Genomic DNA, 22,403 nt, shown 5'->3' on the forward strand with positions numbered 1-22,403 from the left:
ATTGCTCAATTACTGTTTCTTCTCCTCCTTCCTCTCCTCCCCCTCCTTCTTCTTCATGTTGTTCATCTTCATCTTCTTCTTTCCCCTCTTCTTCTCCTCTCCCAGCTTCATCTTGTTGATTGCTGTTGTTGTTGTTGTTATTATCTCCATATCTTGTTTTTATTATTTCACCTCATTAAGTCTTCCATAGACCAGTGGTTTTAAAATTTTGTTCTAGGAGCCCTAGGACCCTATGAGGCAACTCAAGGACTGCTGAAGAAAGAATACACTAAAAGGTATGCCTTCAGGTCATTTGTCCTGTTTTTACCAAAGCAGCTCTGTTTGTTCCCTTGGAGAGTTATTTATTAAACTTACTTATTAAGCAAAATGGGTCTGTTGCTAAAATAAGGTTTGAGCAACTGTCTCCCAGACTACTAGACTACTATTAGCCCTGTCAGTCTTCACTTTCTTGATCCCTTCCCCACTATGTTAGTTATTCATCTTGACATTTGATTTTCTGATTCTCTTTACATACAGTAGCCCACAAAACTTCAAAGTTGAATCAATTGCAGCATTTTGTCTTGTTTCTAGTTTCCTAAGAGCTGTTCACACACACACACACACACACACACACACACACACACACACGTCATTAATAATTATTGGTCTTCAACCTCAGTTGAAGTTCATTGCTGCCTAGCAATCCAACATATCTCTAACAAGTATCTTTCTCCATTTCCTTCACGAGTGAAAATCTTCACTGTCTTCCTAAACCATCTACCAAGCCAAATCCCACTCAACCTTAACAGATTTGCTTCCTAGCTTAATGGGAAAACAGAAGCTACATGACAACACTTCCATTAACTTGTTACTTCCAGGCTACAAACATCTCCATCATCCTCTATCCTTTCTCCTTTTGCTTACACTCTCCCTCTTCTCTCCTCCACCTGTGCAATAGATCCCATCACTTTCCATCTCTCCCTTACTCTTGAATCTCAAAACTTTTATATTCTCCTGGCTCTTTCACTATGAAAAGGTTTTGTGGTCTCCCCCATTTTTAAAGAAATACTGCCTTTACCCTTAGCTTTCAGTTCCCTTATTCCTTTCTCAGCCAAAGTTCTTGAAAGAGTTCATCTCCACATTTTCACTTTCCATTCAATCTCACCCACTGTCATCTGTATTTCACTCCTTCTTATCACTAAAATTTCCCATGAAGTTTGCCAATGATTTATCCATATTGTCAAATCCAATCAAGATTTTCCTGTCTTTATTTTACCAGACCTCATTACTGCAGTTTATGATTTTACCCATACTCTTTTTATTTCTGTTTTATTGATATAGAATTTATATAACATACAATTCACCTATTTAAAGTGTACAATTCAATGTTTTTAGTGCATTGAGAGATGTGTGCAATCATCTCCACAGTCAATTTTAGAATATTTTTTATTACCACAAAGAGAAACCCTGTCTCTCTTAGCTACTATCTCCTTATCCTTCCATTCTCCCCAGCTTTAAGAAACCTCTAATCTCTTTTCAGTCTCTATAGATTTTTCTCTTCTGGGTATGTAATATAAGTGGAATCACAGTGATCTTTTGTGACTCGTTTCTTTCATTTAGCATGTTTTTAAGTTTCATCCGTGTTGTAGCATGTATCAGTACTGGATTCCTTTGTGTGACCAAATAATATTTCACCATATAGATATACTGTATTTTGTTTATTGAACCCATACTAGTTTGAGAAATTCTCTTATTCTAAATTCCTGGGACTACATAGCCTCCCAGCTTTCTTCCACCCCTGCTTTTTTCCAGTTTCTTTGAAGCATTTTTCTTCTAACGTCTCCTCATTTAACTGTCTGGTGTTCAGATTCTACAGGCTTTCCCTGAATGAATTCATCCAAATCTATAATATAAACCCTCACCAATTTGCTGATGACCCTCAAAAAAATATTCCTGACTGACATGCTATACTCTCAGTTTCAAACTGCATATTTAATTTTCTACTGGACAGTTTTGCCCACTTACTCCTGGGCAATTCAAATTCAGTTCAATGTAGCTGAATTTATCTCTTATACACATTTTCCACTCCCAAACGAGCTGCTTCTCATCAATTCTTTATGATGACAAATGGTGTTCACCATGTAATCTATGCCATGAATACATGTGTCACCTCCCCTATCAGACCCTCTATCAGAGCCTGTATAGTTAGCTCTTAAGGTCTCCTATATCCATCCTTTTTTTTCTCCACTTTTACTGCCACTGCTTTCTTTTAGTGTAAGGATTTGTCTTTTTTTTCTGGGAATTACTCAACCTCTACAACGTCCCCCCTCCAACCCATTCTCCATACTTCTACTAAATGTTGATCCTGTCACATCATCTGTTTAAACAATCTTCAGTGCCACACTCCATAGCTCAGCACATAGGTTCTCATTATCTGTTCCTTGCCTTTTTCCCTGGCACCATCATCAGCCTTTTCCCAAATATATCCTTTGCTCCAGCTTTACAAACCTTGATTGTCATTTCACATCTCTGTGCTTTCATACAAACTTATCTGCCTAGAATATATTTATATGTTGTACATAATATATGTAAACATATATTCCACCTTCATCTAACTCTCTTATCACTCAAATTTTACTACCTACATAAGTTTCCTTCACTTTCCTATCTGATGTAGCCAACTCTCATTAGTGACATCTGCTTATATAATGATCATATCATGCTGTAAGCTTTTGAAGAAAAGACCCTCCCTCCCACTTAACTTTGTGTCCTAGAGTTAGTTAGTTGGCATATATTTGACATTCAATGATTTGTTTGTTTGTTTGTTTGTTTGTTGAGATGACGTCTCACCCTTGTCACCCAGGCTGGAGTGCAATGGTGCGATCTCGGCTCACTGCAACCGCTGTCTCCCGGATTTCAAGCAATTCTCTTGCCCCAGCCTCCAGAGTAGCTGAGATTACAGATGCCCGCCACTACACCCTTACATCTTACATTTTCCAAAAAGCCATCTCTCCCCTTCCTCCTAGTCTGGTTTGAATGATTCACCCAAGTGCTTCTAAAATATAACCTATGTATTCTGTTGTCACACCTATCACATAACAAAATAGTTATGTTTGTCCTTATATTCCAGTGTCCTCCCCAATGCCTGATACACAGATGTTCAATATATACTTGTTTATTAAAGAATACATGAATGAGGGTGAATATATGAATGAAAACCTATATCATAAGACCCAGCCTCTGCCATTTGTCACAGTCCTGACCATTGAACTTGTGTCTGTGTTATTGTCCCTAGGTTCCTTTCTTTATTACCTGCTCAGTACCCTAAGCCCACCCAGAATTACATCCCAGCCTAATTCAAACACAGACTACTTTAAGGGTCTAAAATTCTAAACCCAATCTTGATATATGAGGCTCTGGCAGACCCATATGTCTTGGTATCTGAGGCTCTGGCAGATCCATCTGTTGCCAGTTGCCCACCTGACAACCTGCATGTTTGGACTTCCACAGACCTCATACATAAATACCAAATTTTCCATCATCACTGTGGTCACTCACTTGGATATCTCATTATTTCATATTTTCATTTATCATTAAATGATGATAAGGCTACATTTTTTAACACATCACAAATTATTATTTGGCTGAAATCATGAAAACAATATTCAAAACAATTAAATGTCAGGCATTATCATTATGATGGGGAAACACCTTCTGATGGACTAAGTTTTTCGTGAGGACTCTGAAATCCTGCCAACTGTGTGTCCACCTATATCTACCTACTCAAAAAGATGCTGGCTCTGATACTGTATATAACCTCCTGTTAACATCACAGGGAGTTATTGGAGTAAATGTCTCTCTCTGAGAAATTACTAAACCACAACAGATGGGGGTCAGATTGGTCTGTTTACATCAATTCTTGATTGCTTTTCCATTGCCAGTGAAGGCCTTAAGTTTCATGGGTAGCATAAATCGCAACTTCAGCCTAGGATTCCACATTCAACTCTTAACATAAAAGAACCGTCAAATGCAATACATCTTGTGAAGAGCAGAACCAGAAAGAAAGATTGAATTTTATCCATAAGCAAGCTCTTTAAAAATAGAAGACTGCAAATCCTTATTCAGCACTGAGAGACAGTTTCAATTCTAAATGATAAAGCAAATGAAAAGGCAAATACAAGATTATGTTTTTAAAGGAAACTTTAAAAACCATCTCACACAGTTCATCATATCTACCTCTACTTTGCTTGGGTTTATCAACCAGAAATCAACATGTATTTGTATATGCTCAAGTGGTAGCAAGTATTCAAAGAAAATATCCAATAGCAATTAAACAATAGCATTACAAAACATACTAACACTCACAAAAGGCTTTTGTTTTCTATTTTATTATATTTTTCACATCATGTTCTATTTATCAATTGGATTATAAAGTCCTTTAGAGTGGAAATCAAGGCATGTCTCTTTATGTCTCCCTCACAGTACATAACAAGGTAGTATAAATCTATGATTAATAACAAATTCATTAATTGAAAGATATTTATTCAGCAAATATCTATTGAGAGCCTACTATGTCCCAGTCTAAACATAGCTCTGAATTTGGCAAATGGGTCTACAGGACACAAGGATTTCTGAGACACAGACATAATAATTTTTCATCATCAGATCACTCCCTTGCATACATTCTGAACCCCCTGCCCTTGCTTTCTCTATTTCATTGTACTCCCTTGGCAAAATCCCAAAACTAGCTAAATCAACCTTTCTGCAAACTGTCTGCACCCATGTAGCTTATGGTGACCAGACAAAAACATGGAAATATGGTGTCTGGATTCAATTTGAATGCATGGTCTTTAATCTCGAGTGGCCCTTCTGCAGTTCAGATCCTACTACATTTCTCTGGCCCATTCATTCTCCTGCTCGCCTAATGACCATTTCATACCTTCTCTTCCCTGCCCAAACCCTTAGCACCTTTCTCCTCACAACCTGAAGTAATCCTCAACTGATTACCTTAAGGCATATTTCAAAGGGAAGTGGAACTGAGAAGAGCATTTAAGCAAGTGCTCACCTTCACATCTGACCTGCCTTTCTCCATGGACTCTTACACTCTGCTTTTCCTACTGTTATGTGGGTGACCTTCACAGGCTCTGACCCAACACAGCCTTCCTATTGTGCACTAGATTTCCCTCTCACCTTCTATAGGTTTCTCCCCTAGACAGACTGATTTTAAAGCTGACATGCTACACCCTCAAAGAGTATCTTGAGTTTTTCTTATAGGGAAGGATAAATTACAATGCAAAAATGTATTTTTTAAATGATGAAAATAACACCTTTTTAAAGACTCTTTGTAAAAGAATTGCATTAAAATAAAATTCAGCTATAGACACCAGATAAATTAAATAAAAACTTGGAGGCAGTGGATAGAGCTTTCGACCTGGAACTAAGAGACCTAGGTCTAGTCACTGCTCTTTGTGCAATTTATTGAACTTCTCTCGATCTAAGGGGATTAGACTTAGAGATCTTTGCTATCCCATGCAGCTGTCAGATTCTTATCTAGAATTTGAATTCTTTTAGATAGCTTTTTAAAAAACAACTTATGGGTAATAAGTTGTTGACTTAATCCAACCAACTTTTTTCAGAAGTAGTTATTTGATAACTTTTTGGATTTGATGCCAAACCAGTGGACACATATTAATGTTATCAAGTCTGTATATCTAAAATCACTTGAGTAATTAACAGGAAAATGCACCTTCTTGGTAGCTAAATGCCTCAAAAACAGAGCCAGTCTTTCTTTAGTACTAGTAGCATAGGTCTGGATGTACAGGCCTGAATTATTAAGAAAATAGGAAGAAATAAAGGAAGCTCCTCAGATACAAAAGGCAAAACAAGCCAGGCATGTTGACTCGGCCTGTAACCCAAGTACTTTAAGAGGCTGAGGTGGGAGGATTGCTTGAACTCAGGAGTGTGAAACCAGCCTGGACAACATAGTGGAACTTTTTCAAAAAAAAAAAAAAAAAAGGAAAAACAGGTATTATCTTCAGCTGTTCACACACTCAATCTTATTGCCAAAAATACAGTACTTCCTTCCCTGGGCTCCTGGCCCAAAAAGGTAGTGAGATTTCTCATCACCTTGTGCTGTCTGGCCATCAAGTTTCCAGCTGTCCTCCCTAATCCTCATGCTAATTACACTCTTCTTTTCCCCATCCCTCAAATGCACTCCCTTTTGACCTCCATGTGAAATCAATTCTAATATAACTCCATTGATAAGAATTTCCAAAACACTGTTTAAGTTTTTATTTTTAACCTAGTCATTTTAAATGACTACTATGATAAAATTTTTGTAAAATAAATAACCACCTTCAATGTTTGTTTTGTCAGTTTGACTTTTCTGAGAGAGGGGCATGGCTGTACACTATAGCTCACTCAGAAATTTCCGCCCTAAGGGTAAAAGGTAAACATACTTTCCAGTTCTCTAAGCACCAGAGATGATAAAAAAAAAATCTCAAAATAAATTAACCTAAATTTACCAAGATTAATGTTTAGCCAGAAAAGCCACTCCCATACACATATATTTGTGTGTTAGAGTTAGTTTATATATATATATATATATATATATATATATATATGAAGATTCTATTCAAATAATGTTCAAAGCCAGGCAAACTAAATATACATTTTAGGAACACATGCATAAATGATAAAACTGTAAAGAAAAAGGAAGAAATTATTATCAGAAAAATCAGGATATCAGGGAAGAGAAGGAGTGAAATCAGACAGAAATATATACGCAGGCCTTTTTGAGGCATTGGCAATGTTCTGTGTCTCAACCTGGGTGGTGGTGTGAACTTTGTAATTATTTAAATTATGTAAACTATTTAAATAATGCAGTGCAGTTATGTGGTATTTTGTAATTTTTTTTTAATTTTTACAAATCTTTTTAGAGACAGAGTCTCATTCTGTTGCCCAGGCTGCAGAGCAGTGGCAGTCATAGCTGACTGCAGCCTCCACCTCCTGGGCTCAAATGATCCTCCTGCCTCAGTCTCCCAAGTAGCTTTGACTACAGGTGCATTGCACACCACTACAGCTGGATAATTTTTTAAATTTTTTGTAGAGACAGGGAACTTGCCATGTTGCCCAGGCTGATGTTAAACTCCTGGCCTCAAGTGATCCTCCCATTTTGGCATCCCATTACTGGCATAAGCCATTGCCAAGTATGTCGTATATCCTCTTCTCCACATATGACATTTTTATAATAAAAGGTAAATTATGCCAACTCTATTTTTGAAATAAATTCGACGTACTATACTTTTCAGTATGGGAAGCCAGTGGGATGAGAAATTAAGAAGGGGAATTATAATCAGACAATTATGTATTGCATCACCAACATATTAGTTGAGTGTTTCTATTCAACTAATGGTAGATACTGCAACAGAGAGTGTGTTTTATAGAGGCTGAGGACTATTTGTGTATTTACTGATTTGCTGCTTCACTTTAACATTTATTGAAAGCCTGTTACATGTCAGGCAGAGTATTAGGCACCAGGGAGACACAGACGAATAAGACATGAGATCTAATCTGGAAGGGTGTGTGTTCTACTGCTAGGAAAGTAGCACCTTTCCAATTTGCCAAAATGACAGTTCTTCTCTGCCTTCCTCACTCCTTCTAGCTGGAGACTCTGACACTCTCCTCCTGTCTTCTCTCCCTCTTCAGCTTCTTAGTTAACTATCTGAACAGGAGCTTTCTCAGCAGGGTGGAATTGATGATGCTGTCAGACTCAGTGTCCAGCGGGTCAGAGTGAGCCCTGGCTTTCTTACTCCTGTGGTATTGACCAAGTCTACTGGCCAATTTCCTTACCTAGCACTGGCCTTAAACTCCTTCTGACAGCTGGATGCCTACAGACAACAGTCCTTTGATCTGAATAATCGCCCACAATGTAGACCCCAGATATCATCCCTGTGTGGAGGATCTCTGGAAGGCTCAGTGCCCCTTGGCCACAGTGTCCTTAGCTGCTTATTGCTGTTATACATCCACTGTCCTGCCTGCCCTCCTGGGGATCTGTCCTGCAACCTGGTTAAGTTTCTCTGTCCCAGCCCTGCCAAGTCCTCTTTCTCTTCACCTTTCTCCTGAATAGTCCCAGTAGACTTTGCTCCCAAACATCCTAAAATCATTACAACAATGTAAATAAATATGATATGAAAGCATAGAGGTAGGACTGGGATGGGGATAGAAGTGGAAGGAATACTTAAGATGAATCTTAATAAGTTTATCAAATAGAGGATAAAAACATTATTCCAGCAGGAAGGAATGACTTCTTCAAAAAAATTAAAATGGGAAGAAGCTTGATGTGTTTGGAAAATAATGAAAATTTAGAGAATGATGAGAGATGAGAGTAGAATGATAGATAAGAGGAAAATGAAGAAAGGTCTTAAGTACCTTGCTAACAAAAAAGGTGACAAAATCGGCATGCATTTAATGTATTCTGATCACTAAAACAATGATGCTATCACTGACCTGAAACAATGTAATGTATTCTGCTATTTGGGAATTAGTGTTCAGTCACTTTCATGATTTCTAAGGCTTAGTTTTCAAAGAACTCTGAACCCCTGTAGTACTGCTCAGTCTTCCACACTATTTCCTCAGGTAGATGCTAGAAACAGCAGAGCATCTGCCCAGATATGCAGCAATTTTAATGGGTGTATTTAAGGACATAACATAAAGGAAGGAGCACAGGTGGTCTTCAGTGAAATATTGTTGAATGTATTTACATTGAATCAAACAAAAACCTGGTCCCTTAGGAAGTCTCCCAAGAATTCTGTATATTTTATTTTATTCATTTGAGTGCCAGGACAGCTATCTCATCCATTCCCTGTAGGAAAGGCAGCTTTAGCCTGGACAGCATGGCAAAACCGCATCTCTACAAAAAAATAGAAAGTTTAGCTGGACATGGTGGCATGCACCCATAGCCCCAGCTACTTGGGGGGCTGAGGTAGGAGGATCACTTGATCCTGGGAGGAGGAGGCTGTAGTGAGCTGTGTTCATACCACTGCACTCCAGCCTGGGTGACAAAGACCTTGTGGAAAGAAAGAGGAGAGAGAGAGACAGAGACAGAGACAGAGACAGAGAAGAAAGAAGAAAGAAAGAAAAGAGAAAGAAGAAAGAGAAAGGAAAGAAAGGAAAGAAAGGAAAGAAAGAAAGAAAGAAAGAAAGAAAGAAAGAAAGAAAGAAAGAAAGAAAGAAAGAAAAAGGAAAAGGAAAAGAAAATGCAGCTGTTCCAGGAGGGATGTCTTCACTAGGGACAGTCCCAGGTGAAAGGAGGACTAGCTGTTTTTAAGCCTCTACTATAATGAGTTTGGCTCTAATGCTTCCTGGCATTGCTGAAGTTTGCACTATTCATTTCAATGGCCTCCTGACTTTCAGAAACTCTTTACTTCCCAATGAGCCATGTGGCAACAGTAAATTATCAGAAATACACATGGAACATTTCACCTCTCTGAATTAAAGATACATTGACTTATCTGACCAAAACGACTTCGTTCAGAGCAGAATGAGAAAGGGAAAAACATTAGGCCAGAGAGTCGGAATGAAAATGGAAGTTCTTGGGGCAGCTGTAGAATGATTATAATAATAATAAATGGAACAAAATATATTGAGCTGGTAGTCAGTGACTTCCCTTACCATTTGCTATGGTCTGAATGTGTCTTTCCAAATTTCTTGTGTTGAAATCTAATTCCCAATGTGATAGTTTTAAAAGGTAGGGCTTTTGAGAAGTGATTAAGTCATGAGGGCACCACCTTTATGAATGAGATTAGTGCCCTTATAAAAGAGGCTCAAAGGATGCCTTTCCCCTTTCTCCATATGAAGACAGAGGTACTGTCTTTGAGGAAAAGGTCCTCACCAGACACCAAATTCGCTGGCACTTTGATCTTGAACTTCTCAGCCTCTAGTACTGTAAATAATAAATTTCTATTGTTTATAAATTACTCAGTATAATGTATTTGGGCTGTAGCAGCCCAAACGGACTACGACACTATTTTGTCCCATTTTTATTTCTCTTGGACTTAAATGGGCAAAACTGGAGTTGATTAGAGCAGCATGATTTTGAAAGTCCCACTATATCGTACTAAGCACGTAATGTTTTACCAACTCTCTATACATCAGCTGTGCTCAAAGTCAACACCCTAACCTCAGAAAGAGCTGTGCATTCCTATGGCTTACCATTATTAAGTTAGAAATGGCATTTGCTTCAAGATACCTTGATCTCAAACAAGAGGCAAACCAGCTGGTAAGTGACCTCTGGGCACAGTCAGTGGTCCAAGCTGATCATTCTAAGGCCCATTAGATCTTTAGAGATCACTCTTGACCTCCTTAGATCACGGTTTTTATATTTATACCTTCAACAAATTTATTTAGCACAAATTTGTTGAGTACCTACCATGTTCTGTATGCTATATTATCCTAGCAAACTGTGAGAGATTCAGGTTGTTGCATCCATCATATGAGGATAAAACTAATTTCTCAGTATAGAAATTAAATGATGAAATAAATGTAAAATATTTACCTCAGTGCTTGACACAAAAATCAGGACTCATATCATTTCTTTCATTTCTGGCAGTACAAAGATAAACTGGTACCCTTCTCTTTCCTCAGGAAACTCAGTGTAAATGCTGCCTGAAATCACCCCAGTGTCTCAGAAGCAATATGAAATGGAGACAAACTACATATAGTTGATATTTCATGATGTCTGTAAGCAACAACTCCCAATTCAGGTCTAATTCTCAGCATTCTGGGCAGAGAACACCATGAGATCTTTCTCCTGCATGTGTTCTAAACCCTAATTCTATTACCCTCCATAGGTGTTAAGTTAAAAAAAAAACTGTGAAATATTTCAAATTTAAGTATAATTGATTAATTAGAACACCATAAAGGTGCTGTCAAATGATAATAAATATTAATAAAACTCTGGCCAAAGACACTCTATAATTCATATGAAGTGTTCTTTATTATTACTTTTTAAAGAAAGAGCAATGTTTTCTGGCATTTGTGGGTGGTGTGTTCACTAGAGGCAGTTACTATAACAGACAGGCCATTGAACCTGATCAACTCCTCACTGACAGAGCAGGTTCCTCACAGTAGTTGCTTATGCCAAAAAAAAAAAAAAAAAATTGTTGCCATCAACTGGTCGTTTCCGGTTTTGAATGAAATTTCAATCTTTACTTCTAAGAAATTGGCTTTGTCAAAAACAACCACCATTGCGTTATTTCTCTTTTTGTTTCAGATTGTTTCTTAAATAAGGCCTGGTGTGCTAAATTACTTGGAAGAGTGACGTCTTATGGGAAAGTTTGGATAGAAGCTACTAGAGGTGTCAGTCATTCCAACTGGGTTAGGGAGCCAGGGTGCCAAGGGGGATGATGGTGAGAACAACAGCTTTGGCCGATAGGTAGGATGTCCCCCGTTTGTCTATCACTGTGCCCAAGGCAAAATCTGAGTTTCCTGATGAGCACATTACACACTTTCTGATTTGGGGCTTGTCATCTTTCATCACAACAAATGCTTGTTGGATTAAAAAAATAAAACAATGACTTAGTCTGTGAACATCTCAGAAGACCCCAAGTAGCTTTCAGATCAATGATTACCAGATGTCCTCAACCTCAGAAGAATAGATTTAGTTATTAACATATTCATGAAGCAACATTCTTACCTGTTATGAATATATTAGTTATGCTTCCTTTTAGTCTTCCAACAACTCCTTCTGGCCTGGGGTTTTCTATTCCTGCTGTCTTCTCTCACTTAGGAGCCACTCTTTTGCCCACCTACCTTCCTCTCTCTTGATCCCTCTCTGTGGAAACTTTAACCTCTTTGCTGGTATCTCTGGCATCTCTATACCTGAAGGCAGAATGTACCTTTAGTATAGAGTCCATAAAAATATTATTAAACCTTTATGAGGAAAATATGGAAAAGGGGAAATCAAGTAATATTTATCTTGAGACAACGTACATAAATTTTGAATTACTTTTTATACTCAGCTAAGCCACTCGCAGATTTCTGACCCTCAGAAACTGTGAGATAATAAAGATTTGTTGTTTTAAGCTATAATTTTTCATTATTCAGCAACAGATAACTATTATCTTGTAAGACAGATTAACATAGGGGTTGGGAAACTAAAGCTCTAAGGCAAGAAACTATTTTTGTAAATGTTTTATTGAAATACAGTCATAACCATTCATTTACATATTGTTTGTGACTGCTTTCATACTACAACAATAATATGAAGTGTTTATGACAGAAATTGTCAGGTCTGCAAAGGCTAAATTATTTACTATTAGCTCTTTATTAAGAAAGTATATAATTATAGAAGAAATGTGATTTGAAATGTCCAGACTATTAATTTAAAAGGAACCTCAGAAATCCATTTTCCTTTTTTGCAGATTAAATACTGTGACTTTCAGAAGTAGGTGGCCTAAACAGCACCAATATAACTAATAGCAAAAATGGACAAGAAATCCAAATTCTCTATGGTCTAAATGTTTGTGTCTCTCCCCTATCTCTGAAAAAAAAAATGTATATATTGAAATCCTAATGCCCAAGGTGATGGTCATTAGGAGGTGGGGACTTTCGAAGGTGATTAGATCATGAAGGCACAACCTTCATGAATGAAATTAGTGCTTTAATAAAAGGTGACCAAGAGAGACCCCTCACACCATTCCACCATGTGAGAACATGGCAAGAAGGTGCCACCTGTGAGCCAGAAAGCTGATGCTCACCAGACACTGAATTTGCTAGTGCGTTGGTCTTGGACTTCTCAGCCTCTAGAACTATGATAAATAAATGTCTGTGGCTTATAAGCCACCTATATTATGATAGTTTGTCATAGCAGCCTAAATGGACTCAGACATCTACCTCCCAATCCAGTGGTTTCTTCAATACACCATACTCCCTTCCCTACGATAAGGCACCAAAATCAATGAATTGTTTTATTATGAGTTTACTGAGTTACTTTAAGTAAGTCACTGCCGGTCCCTTTACTCAATTTCCTGTAGCAGTATTGTAGTATCATGAATGTGCTATCAACATCTTAATGGATGACCATAATACTTGATATATTTAAGTTCATTCAAAAGTATATGAAAAAGAAAAATGACAGATTACAGAAAGACCCATAGAAAAGGTCACATAGCACTAAGAACAGTTATTCAATTTAATTTTATTATTTTTACTCTTGTTCAGAGATTTAATAATTGAAAATGGTAAGCTGAACAGTGTATACTTATTTTCAAAAATTACCTGCTGAATTATATATAAATCCTTTTATAAGAGAAAGCAAATGAGCAGCACCAATTCAATTTCCTGTATCCATAGTAGACATTGTTAATCAAACACAGCATTCTTTCCCACTGAATCAGGTTACAGTCTCATAATCCTTCTCAATACCATGCTTCAGGAATCTAACGTCATTCAGTCAAAATTGGCACCTGAGTTAAAACTTATGCACTTTCTCTGACACAGAGAACACCTTGCCATATAGTAGTCTTCTTACAGCTTGTGTAGATATAAGTTGCTTTCAGATCTCTTTTTAAAATTGATTGGCTACTGATTTGCTGAAATAATTTAACTTCAATCTGTTTAACTCTAAGGCAGCTCCAAGGCACACATGTGAAAGACAGTACTAATGAGATATTGTATTTGAGTAAGGATTTGTAATTCTGGTTTAAATTTACTGCAAAGTTCAGTTTAAATGCAACTTCCTCCATGAGCCATTCCCTGATGTATGAAGTATGTCTTGGTTTACCTGGGTGATAACAGTTTGTTTCTCAATTATTAGTAGCCATACCCCCTTCGACTCTCAGTGGTGTCCCAATCTGGATGAAAAATTATATGGCTATCCTATTGATGACCCAATTTGGAAGAGGCCTCTCTTGTCTCTAAAACCCCTATAATACGTAATGGCTCAAATGTGACAAATGATTTATCTAGTATAATAGCTACTTCCGGTTATAATTTATGCCTCCACAGCATACTTCCCAGTCTGGATTACAAACACTTTGAGGGAAGTTGTATTTTACTATTCATGGTTTCTAAAACAGAGATGAAACGAATACAAATCCCATTACTCTTTTAATCCTAGTGCCTCACACATACTAAACTCGAAGAGAGAATTTGTTGAATTACTTGAGACTGTAAATTCTTTTACAGTTAAAACTATACCTCATTTATCTGGTAAACCTCACAGAGGCACAGGGCTTTGGACATCATCTATGTTTATAAAATTGTTTGAATGAATGAACAAATGAGCGAATGCACACAGTACAATTTTTCTTATGTTGTCCTTCACAACACTACAGAGAAATAAACTGGCAAAAGCTCATTAATTAAAATATCAACTAATATGGACCAAACAAGACTAGCACCTTTTCTTATTTCTCAGTTCATTTGAGTGGTTGACTGAAATATAATTAAGTCTCGTGTGTGTGTGTGTGTGTGTGTGTGTGTGTGTTTGTGTATGCCATGGAATACCACTCAGCCATATAAAAGAATGAAATAATGGCATTCACAGCAACCTAGGTGGAGTTAGAGACCATTATTCTAAGTGAAGTAACTCAGGAATGAAAAACTAAATATCATAGCTAAGCTATGAGAACACAAAGGCATAAGAATGATATAATGGACTTTGGGGAACTCGGGGGGTGAGAAATAAAAGACTACACATTGGGTACAGTGTACACTGCTCATGTGATGGACGCACCAAAATCTCAGAAATCACCACTAAAGAACTTGTCTGCTGCATCGCCACCACCACACTCTGCCATGACCACCACCACCTCCTGCCCTGCAGCGCCTGCCACCCCCTGTGTCACTGCTGCCTCAGGACCAGCTGTATGATTAGGCCATAATCTTCAGGGAATAAATATATTCCTCAGTTCTGTGGTGTTCTTGGTCACACATCTATGGAGTTTCTGAAGAGCAGTGAAGATTACTGCCAGGCACAGCACAACCTCTATTCAGACAAGTGAACTGTAGAAATTGATTACTACTCCACCAAGAAGCCCCTATAAGAGTGGTTATCCTGGACACAAAAGTGTTGAACTGAAATCCACAGAGCATTTTACAAGAGTTCTGACCTGGATGGGGTAAACCTCAGTGTACTTCTTGTCTGTTTGTTGCCTCAGTATTACTGGATTGAAGAATTGCTGCTTCTTGTTAGGAGGTTCATTTCATTTATCGTTACTTACAACTTCACACTCAAAGCACTGAGAATTTCAAGTGGAGTATATTGAAGTAGACTTCAGTTTCTTTGAATCATTTCTGTATTCAATTTTTTAATTATTTCATAACCCTATTGAGTATTTTTTAACTAAATTAATACAGCTTGAATGAACCACCCAGCTCCTGTGAAAGTCACATACAAGAACATGAGATTTCCTATTACACACAATCAAATCAATGTGACCTTAAATAAATTCATAGAGGAACTTAAGAAGTATGGAGCTACCACAATAGTAAGAGTATGTGAAGCAACTTATGACACTAGTTTTGTGGAGAAAGAAGGTATCCATGTTCTCAATTGGCCTTTTGGTGATGGTGCACCACCATCCAGCCAGATTGTTGCTGATTGGTTACATTTTGTAAAAATTAAGTTTCGTGAAGAATCTGGTTATTATATTGCTGTTCATTGCATTGTAGGCCTTGGGAGAGCTCCAGTACTTGTTGCCCTAGCATTAATTGAAGGTGGAATGAAACATGAAGATGCAGTACAATTCATAGGACAAAAGCAGCGTGGAGCTTTTAAAAGCAAGCAGCTTTTGTATTTAGAGAAGTATCATCCTAAAATGCGGCTGCGCTTCAAAGATTCCAACGGTCATATAAACAACTGTTGCATTCAGTAAAACTGGGGTACCTAATGCTATTGGAAGTGGAACTTGAGATAGGACCTAATTTGTTACACACATTAGCCAACATGTTGGCTTAGCGAGTAAGTCTAATGAAGCTTCCATAGGAGTATTGACAGGCAGTTTTACCAGGCCACAAGCTAGACAGATTTGGCAACTTCTGTGTTTGGGTTACAGTCAACCTATTTGGACATTTGGCAAAATATTCTTGCTGTCAGCATATAAAATGTGCTTGTCATTCGTACCAACTGACCTTTCTCAAAATCAGGCAGTATTGAGTTAGGACTTGTTTAAATCTATTCCCATGCCAGAATCTTATTGATACATAAGAAATTTAGGAAGATTAGGTGCCAAAATACCCAGCACCATACTTGTATATTTTTAGCACCATACAGAACTAAAATCTCAGGAACTATGAACACTCTAGACCTTATGTGGTTTATTCCTTCAATCATTTCAAACATTGAAAGTAGGGCTTACCTGGTGATTTGTCTGCTCACTTTATGTTTACGTCTCCCACATTCATACTAGTATACATCAGGTTTGCTTAGCCATTGATTTTTTTTAACCAAGCCTTACAGTGATTATTTCATGTGTCTCTATAAATCTCACTTTGTGCTTTTATTAAAAACCTCCAGGCCGGGCACGGTGGCTCACGCCTGTAATCCCAACACTTTGGGAGGCCGAAGCAGGCAGATCACGAGGTCAGGAGATTGAGACCACCCTGGCTAATACAGTGAAACCCCGTCTCTACTAAAAATACAAAAAAAAAAAAAAAAAAGAAAAATTAGCCAGGCATGGTGGCGGGCACCTGTAGTCCCAGCTACTCAGGAGGCTGAGGCAGGAGAATGGCATGAACCCGGGAGGCGGAGCTTGCAGTGACCCGAGATCGCGCCACTGCACTCCAGTCTGGGTGACAGAGCGAGACTCCGTCTCAAAAAAAAAAAAAATCTCCACTGTGAAAATCACATTGTACAAAAGCACATGTCTTTAATGTCTTCAGACAAAAAAGTCTTACAGTTAATTTAATATTTGCACTCTGAGGTGCAGCTTAACAGGGAGGGCCTGAGAAAAAAATAGGAGGGGGCTATTAATTATTTTTAGCAAAATGTTGCCTTTGTCTTGTACAGAACATATAGAATATGCTCTTTAATTTAGTAAAATATTTTTAAAGGTAGAGATGCTTTGTTATTATAATCATAAACTTCCTGAAATTCTTGTAATTTTTTTCCATGCTTATCAGAAGTTGTTTACCAACTAATTTTTGTTCGAAAGTGTGATTTTTTTTCCTTCTCTTCCCAATCTCACTTGCAAAAAAAGAAGTGGGTTTCTGCTCGTGAATTGAGCAGACATCTAATATTTTATATACCTTTTGAGCTGTGTAACTTAATATTTGGATACTCAATAATTTGTTTTATTATGTAATTGATAAAATGGTGATGTGTATTAATGTTAGTTCAACCATATATTTATATTGCCTGGGGATGTGTGGTTATAGTACTGTGGGAGAAATAATTTATCAGTGTTTACCAGCTTGTAAAAATGTAGTGCGAGAGCTTAAACATCTAAATAAATAATGAAATGCAAAAAAAAAAAAAAAGAACTTTTCCATGTAACCAAAAACCACCTGTCCCCCAAAAGCTATTGAAATAAAATGAAATAATGGACCAAATCATTAAAACCCATACTTGAAACCCTGCTTAGTTACAATATGAAGTTTCTAGATATCTGAGAAGGCCCTTGCATGAAAACTGACAGGGAGGAAATCAAGAAAGAAACATGATCTCAAATGGTTTGCTTAGTTCCTGGCCAACTTTTCAGGTTTTCATATGTAATAACTGCGATCATTTAATAGGCTTCTAGCAAGGATGACTTAACACCAGATCCTGTTACAAGACAGTACATGGCCCAATTAAGTTAGCTTCCATATCTCTAGGAAAATGACGAAGTTAGACCCTCCATGTGGCAATAGATGGGTCAATCTGATCTCCATTTGACACTTAGTAAAGGCTGGTAAATTAAGAAAAAAGTTCAAATTAAAGAAAAGAAAGACAAAGTGCCTCCTCTCATTCCCCTCTTTCCCTTCATTATCCAACTGCTTTATCTCTCTTGCCCTCCCAGCCCTGCTTCTGGGTTAGGTTAGCAGTTTACTCATTCTTCAAAGCAGAATACTGCCTGCTCTAGAAAAAGGATATGGCTTTCTCAGCACACTCATCATTGGAGTTTTTCCTTATTTCCCAACCTCTCCTGTGGCAATTGCAATGAAGCATGGGCATATGACTCTTTGTTCTTTTTAAGTTGGGACTTGCAGGCTGCTTTCCATGCCAACTGCAAAAAGAGATGCTGTTTGGTCACCAAGCCTACAGCCTCTCTGGGGGCCCCACTGTGGACAACACTGAATTAGCCCATTCAAATTTCCTGGAAGTCACATTACCCATTTGATAGGCAGTGCTCGGCTTTATTCTTATTCTGAACTTTCCTTCATACCCTCTTCACACCTGATCATGTTCCTTATTTTTCTCCTTCCCCAGCATCATCTACTCTATTAATGATTATTTTATGTAAAACTAGATGAAAAAAACTATGGTAAACCTATGGCCACACAGGCAAGGGAGTCTACTAGGAAAGAAATCTATGATTTCAAACTTCTCCTTCTGAGTCTCAAAAGATAGTTTTGAGGCTATGGAGAGAAGTGGAAGCATGGAATGAAATGGAGAAACTGAGGCGTAGACTTTGACATAGTGTCCTCTGCTTCTTGCCTAATACCTTGGGTAGCTGAGTAGAGTGCAGTGGGGAAACAAACAAGAGTCAGTTGACTTCTCTTTGGATTATCTAATCCAATAATCAACTGGCTCTGTAATTTGAGAGATGCCTCCTCATCCATAAATAAAATGAAATGGTTGAACAAGACGGACCCCAAGGTCCAGCAGTGAAGTTCTGTGACTCTGAATCTGAGTGGGCTCATTATGTCTTTCAGAATTTACCTTGGTTGCACCTCCTTAGAGGTTTACAGCAGCTGGTTTCAGAATTGCTTTTTTTCCACAATGACTTGTGAAAGAAGGAAATGGAGTTAGACACATAAGTTTCCTTCACATTTCAGCACTTGAAGATTGACTGGAAAGAGGCTACTGTGAACAATCTCCACTTCCCTCAAGCTTCTACCCTGCCAGCAATCTTCCCCCTCCCAAGAGACAACTGCCTTCTTCATCAAGAAGATCAAGGCTACCAGGAAAAACTTTTTCTAATCTCTGCCTGCATGCCAACAACTCATAAATCTGCACCCACCCTCCACTCCTTCCTTCCAGACTCAGAGAAAGATGTGTCCTTTCTTCAGTTTGTGTCTGCCACTAGTGCTTGGATTCTGACTCCCTTCCTCCCCGACCTCTAGAAAAGGGCTACTCTCTTGATTCCTCTTCTTTAAAATTGTGCTGGAATAAAATTATTTTAACCCTTCTAGAAAAGGACATTGAGGACATAAAGTGGCCTTCTTCTTGCGCTTAGGAGCAGAACCAAAACTGATTCTTTAAGATGATACTGGATTTTTGCATAAAGATATTATTCAGAACACTGTTCATTATACTACATAGCTTCCTCTATATGTAGTCCCCAGGAGAAATTTCTGTCCAGTATGATTACCTATGGCAGTTGTTCTCTTGAGAAGCTGTTTGTTTTCATCTTGTAAATAGAGTAAACAATGTAACTTACCTACTTCCCTGTTTGTATTGATTCTGGGAAGCTCAGAACTAAAATGGTGGCCTCGCTCCAGAACTCTAACTCTAATACATGGGCAATCACTTTGTATACTGAGTTTGCCACTGTCTTAAGTCTCTTTTTTTTGTTTTTTGTTTTATTTTTTGAGACAGGGTCTTGCTCTGTCACCCAGGCTGGAGTGCAGAGGTGGAATCTCAGCTCACTGTAACCTCTGCCTCCCAGATTCAGGCGATTCTCATGCCTCAGCCACCCAAGTAGCTAGGATTATAGGCATGCACCATCACGCCCAGCTAATTTTTAGATTTTTAGTAGAGACGGGGTTCGGCCATATTGGCCAGGCTGGTCTCAAACTCCTGGTCTCATGTGATCTGCCCACATCAGCCTCCCAAAATGCTTGGATTAAAGGCATGAGCCACCGCCCCTGGCCAGTCTTTTCTTATGTGTCCTCATTTTCCCTTTTTTTATTAATATTTCTTATATTAAATTCTTGTATTACATGAATATATAAAATCCAATTTAAGTCCCACCTGCAAAAAGGTATGTTGTAACTAGCACCTAAACAGATGAATAGATACTTCTTTCAGAAACCTTTTATTTAGAAATACGTGTCAAAATATATAAGGATTTCTCTAGGCATGGAAATAAAATTCAGATGAGTTAATGAATGAATGGATGATGAATAGGATAAATTAAAGAAAGTAAAGCTAAGAAAGGCATTGGAATAAGCCTTAGAAAAAGATTCCTTAGATTTGAGTTTTATTATAATATTGGCCACAATAAAGCCTTGAAATAATATTAGCCACTCAAATTAATCTCATAAAGATGCTCTAATAGCTCCCCAAGAATGCTACAGATAGGAGAGATTACTACTGTACAGGACATCTTCATTACATATCCTTATCAAAACTACTTGTGGTGGACTAGGCTACTAATAAAAGAAAAAAAATGTGATTTTATCAATTTGCTAGCCAAGGGTCTATGATCATGCAGAAAGATACAAATATGACAGAATTAGGGATGATGACTTTTCCCATTATATTAAAATCTATGGAAAAGGGGTAGAACAAACTATTGAACAGAATACTTACATATAATTACAAGCATTTAATGAAAGTATTGTGTGCCACATGAATTTAGTCTGAATAATTGTCGTTTTATTATTGGACTGTGAATGCCCCATAATGCTACCTTGTTTTCACTTTTAATGGTTAGGTCATTGAACAAATGGCAGTTATTATTATAGTTATTATCCTAAATCTTCTTATAGATGCCAGATGCCAATTCTCTGTGACATTATGCCCCCATATAATATATACTCTCTCTACTGGTCTCACTACCCATCTTTCAAAAACAACCTCAAAACCCATTCCCTCCCAGATTGAGTCCTTCTAGTCAGAAAGCACTCAACATATAAACGATTCTTAGAATGATTATTTTGATGACAGTGTGCAGGGTTAATTTGCGGTTAACACGGAGGGAGCCCGGAAGTAGAAAGACAAGTTGGTTAGTTATCATAAAAATTCAGACTTAGGGGGCTAAAAATAATTAAAGATAGCACTTGGCTTTATTCTACTCAGTATTGCAATTATATGAATAGATGTCTGTCTCTCCCACCTGAACTGTGAGGACAAGAGTCATACCTCTAGTGCCTGCTACTGTGTCTAAATTGTAGTAGATACTCAATAAATGTTTATTATAAACTGAATGAGTAAATGAATAAATAAATAGAATGAGATGCAAAAAAGGCCATTGTGACTCTTTTTAAAATTCTTTTCTATTGGCTCCTCAGCAAAGCAGAGGAAAGTGAAAACCTATATTAGAAAGAGAACAGGGCCATTTTACTATCTTAATCATCACCACTCTCCCTCAGACCCTGGATGTGCTTCAGGTTGTTGATGTTCCTCATAAAACCTGCTGCCCAGAAATGTGCAGATTCCAGACAAAATCTCACCAGGACTGTGTCTAGGGGGAGCATCTCCTTCAGCAATCTGCACTCTTTCTCTTTTTTAACAGACCCCAAGATTGTTGGATATTTTTAACAACTACATCACACTTTCACTTCACATGAAGCTTACAGCCACCCAACATCCATGATTATTTTCCCATTGAATGCTGCAAACATAGGTCTCCACCAGCTTGGTTTACACATTTTTTATATCCTAAACTCTAAGTTCATTCCTGTAAATCCTACACCCCCCCACACACACACAACTTTGCGGCATTAATTCAGCAGGCAATTCTGAGTACCTACTCATACTCAGCACAACTAGGAGACAGACATTCCTAGGCATGGCTATGGAATAGGAGACATAGCCATCCCTGAACAATAAATCTTCCTGAAAGGAGAGTACAGTAGAGAGGACATGCTCATTGTACTCAGATTTATGTTTTTATACTCAAATAGGAAAGAGGCGTCTCAGGGGAGATAGGGTACAGATTCCCTATGGGGCAGGGTGATTCATGTCTCATGCTTTCTGCCTCATGATGAATCCTTATTACTATATAAGGTATGATCCTGCCCTCGTAAAATTCCATGCTGAGATAAATACCTTTTTCACATCTCCTCTTCAATTACCTTAACGTCTTCTTGAGATTATCCATCATCTCATCAAATCCACCACTGAATCCAATGCAAACACTTCCACTTATGAAATATCTTTAAGTCACAAGGCACTTTCAACAAGCATTATCTCATGTGAATTTCACAATATCCCTCTGAGGTAGTCAGGGCAGTTAGCTACTTCTTTACATATCATCCACAGGTACCACTCTACCACAGATGGCCCTCTGCTGCCCAAGCCCTGGAAGCTTCACAGCTCACTGAGAATGGCC

General features: G+C 37.9%; 2 protein-coding genes across 4 annotated transcripts in view; one reads left to right on the forward strand and one right to left on the reverse strand.

Moving 5' to 3' along the window:
* Nucleotides 1-22,403, reverse strand: part of PAPPA2 (pappalysin 2) — a 298,454-nt gene that overhangs the window by 222,435 nt on the left and 53,616 nt on the right. The window lies entirely within an intron of this gene.
* LOC116473195 (protein tyrosine phosphatase type IVA 1-like) lies at nt 15,345-15,857 on the forward strand. 3 transcript variants are annotated; one of them, XM_032160912.1, is made up of 2 exons: nt 15,345-15,671; nt 15,747-15,857. In XM_032160912.1, the coding sequence occupies exons 1-2, from the start codon at nt 15,345-15,347 to the stop codon at nt 15,855-15,857; spliced, it is 438 nt and encodes a 145-aa protein (XP_032016803.1). The 3 variants fall into 3 exon arrangements, with proteins under 3 accessions (XP_032016803.1, XP_032016804.1, XP_032016802.1); XM_032160913.1 differs by having other exon boundaries at nt 15,345-15,441; nt 15,535-15,857; XM_032160911.1 differs by having other exon boundaries at nt 15,345-15,857.

Source organism: Hylobates moloch, unplaced genomic scaffold, assembly GCF_009828535.3.
Source record: "Hylobates moloch isolate HMO894 unplaced genomic scaffold, HMol_V3 SCAFFOLD_8, whole genome shotgun sequence".
In the NCBI taxonomy this organism is placed as follows: Eukaryota; Metazoa; Chordata; class Mammalia; order Primates; family Hylobatidae; genus Hylobates; species Hylobates moloch.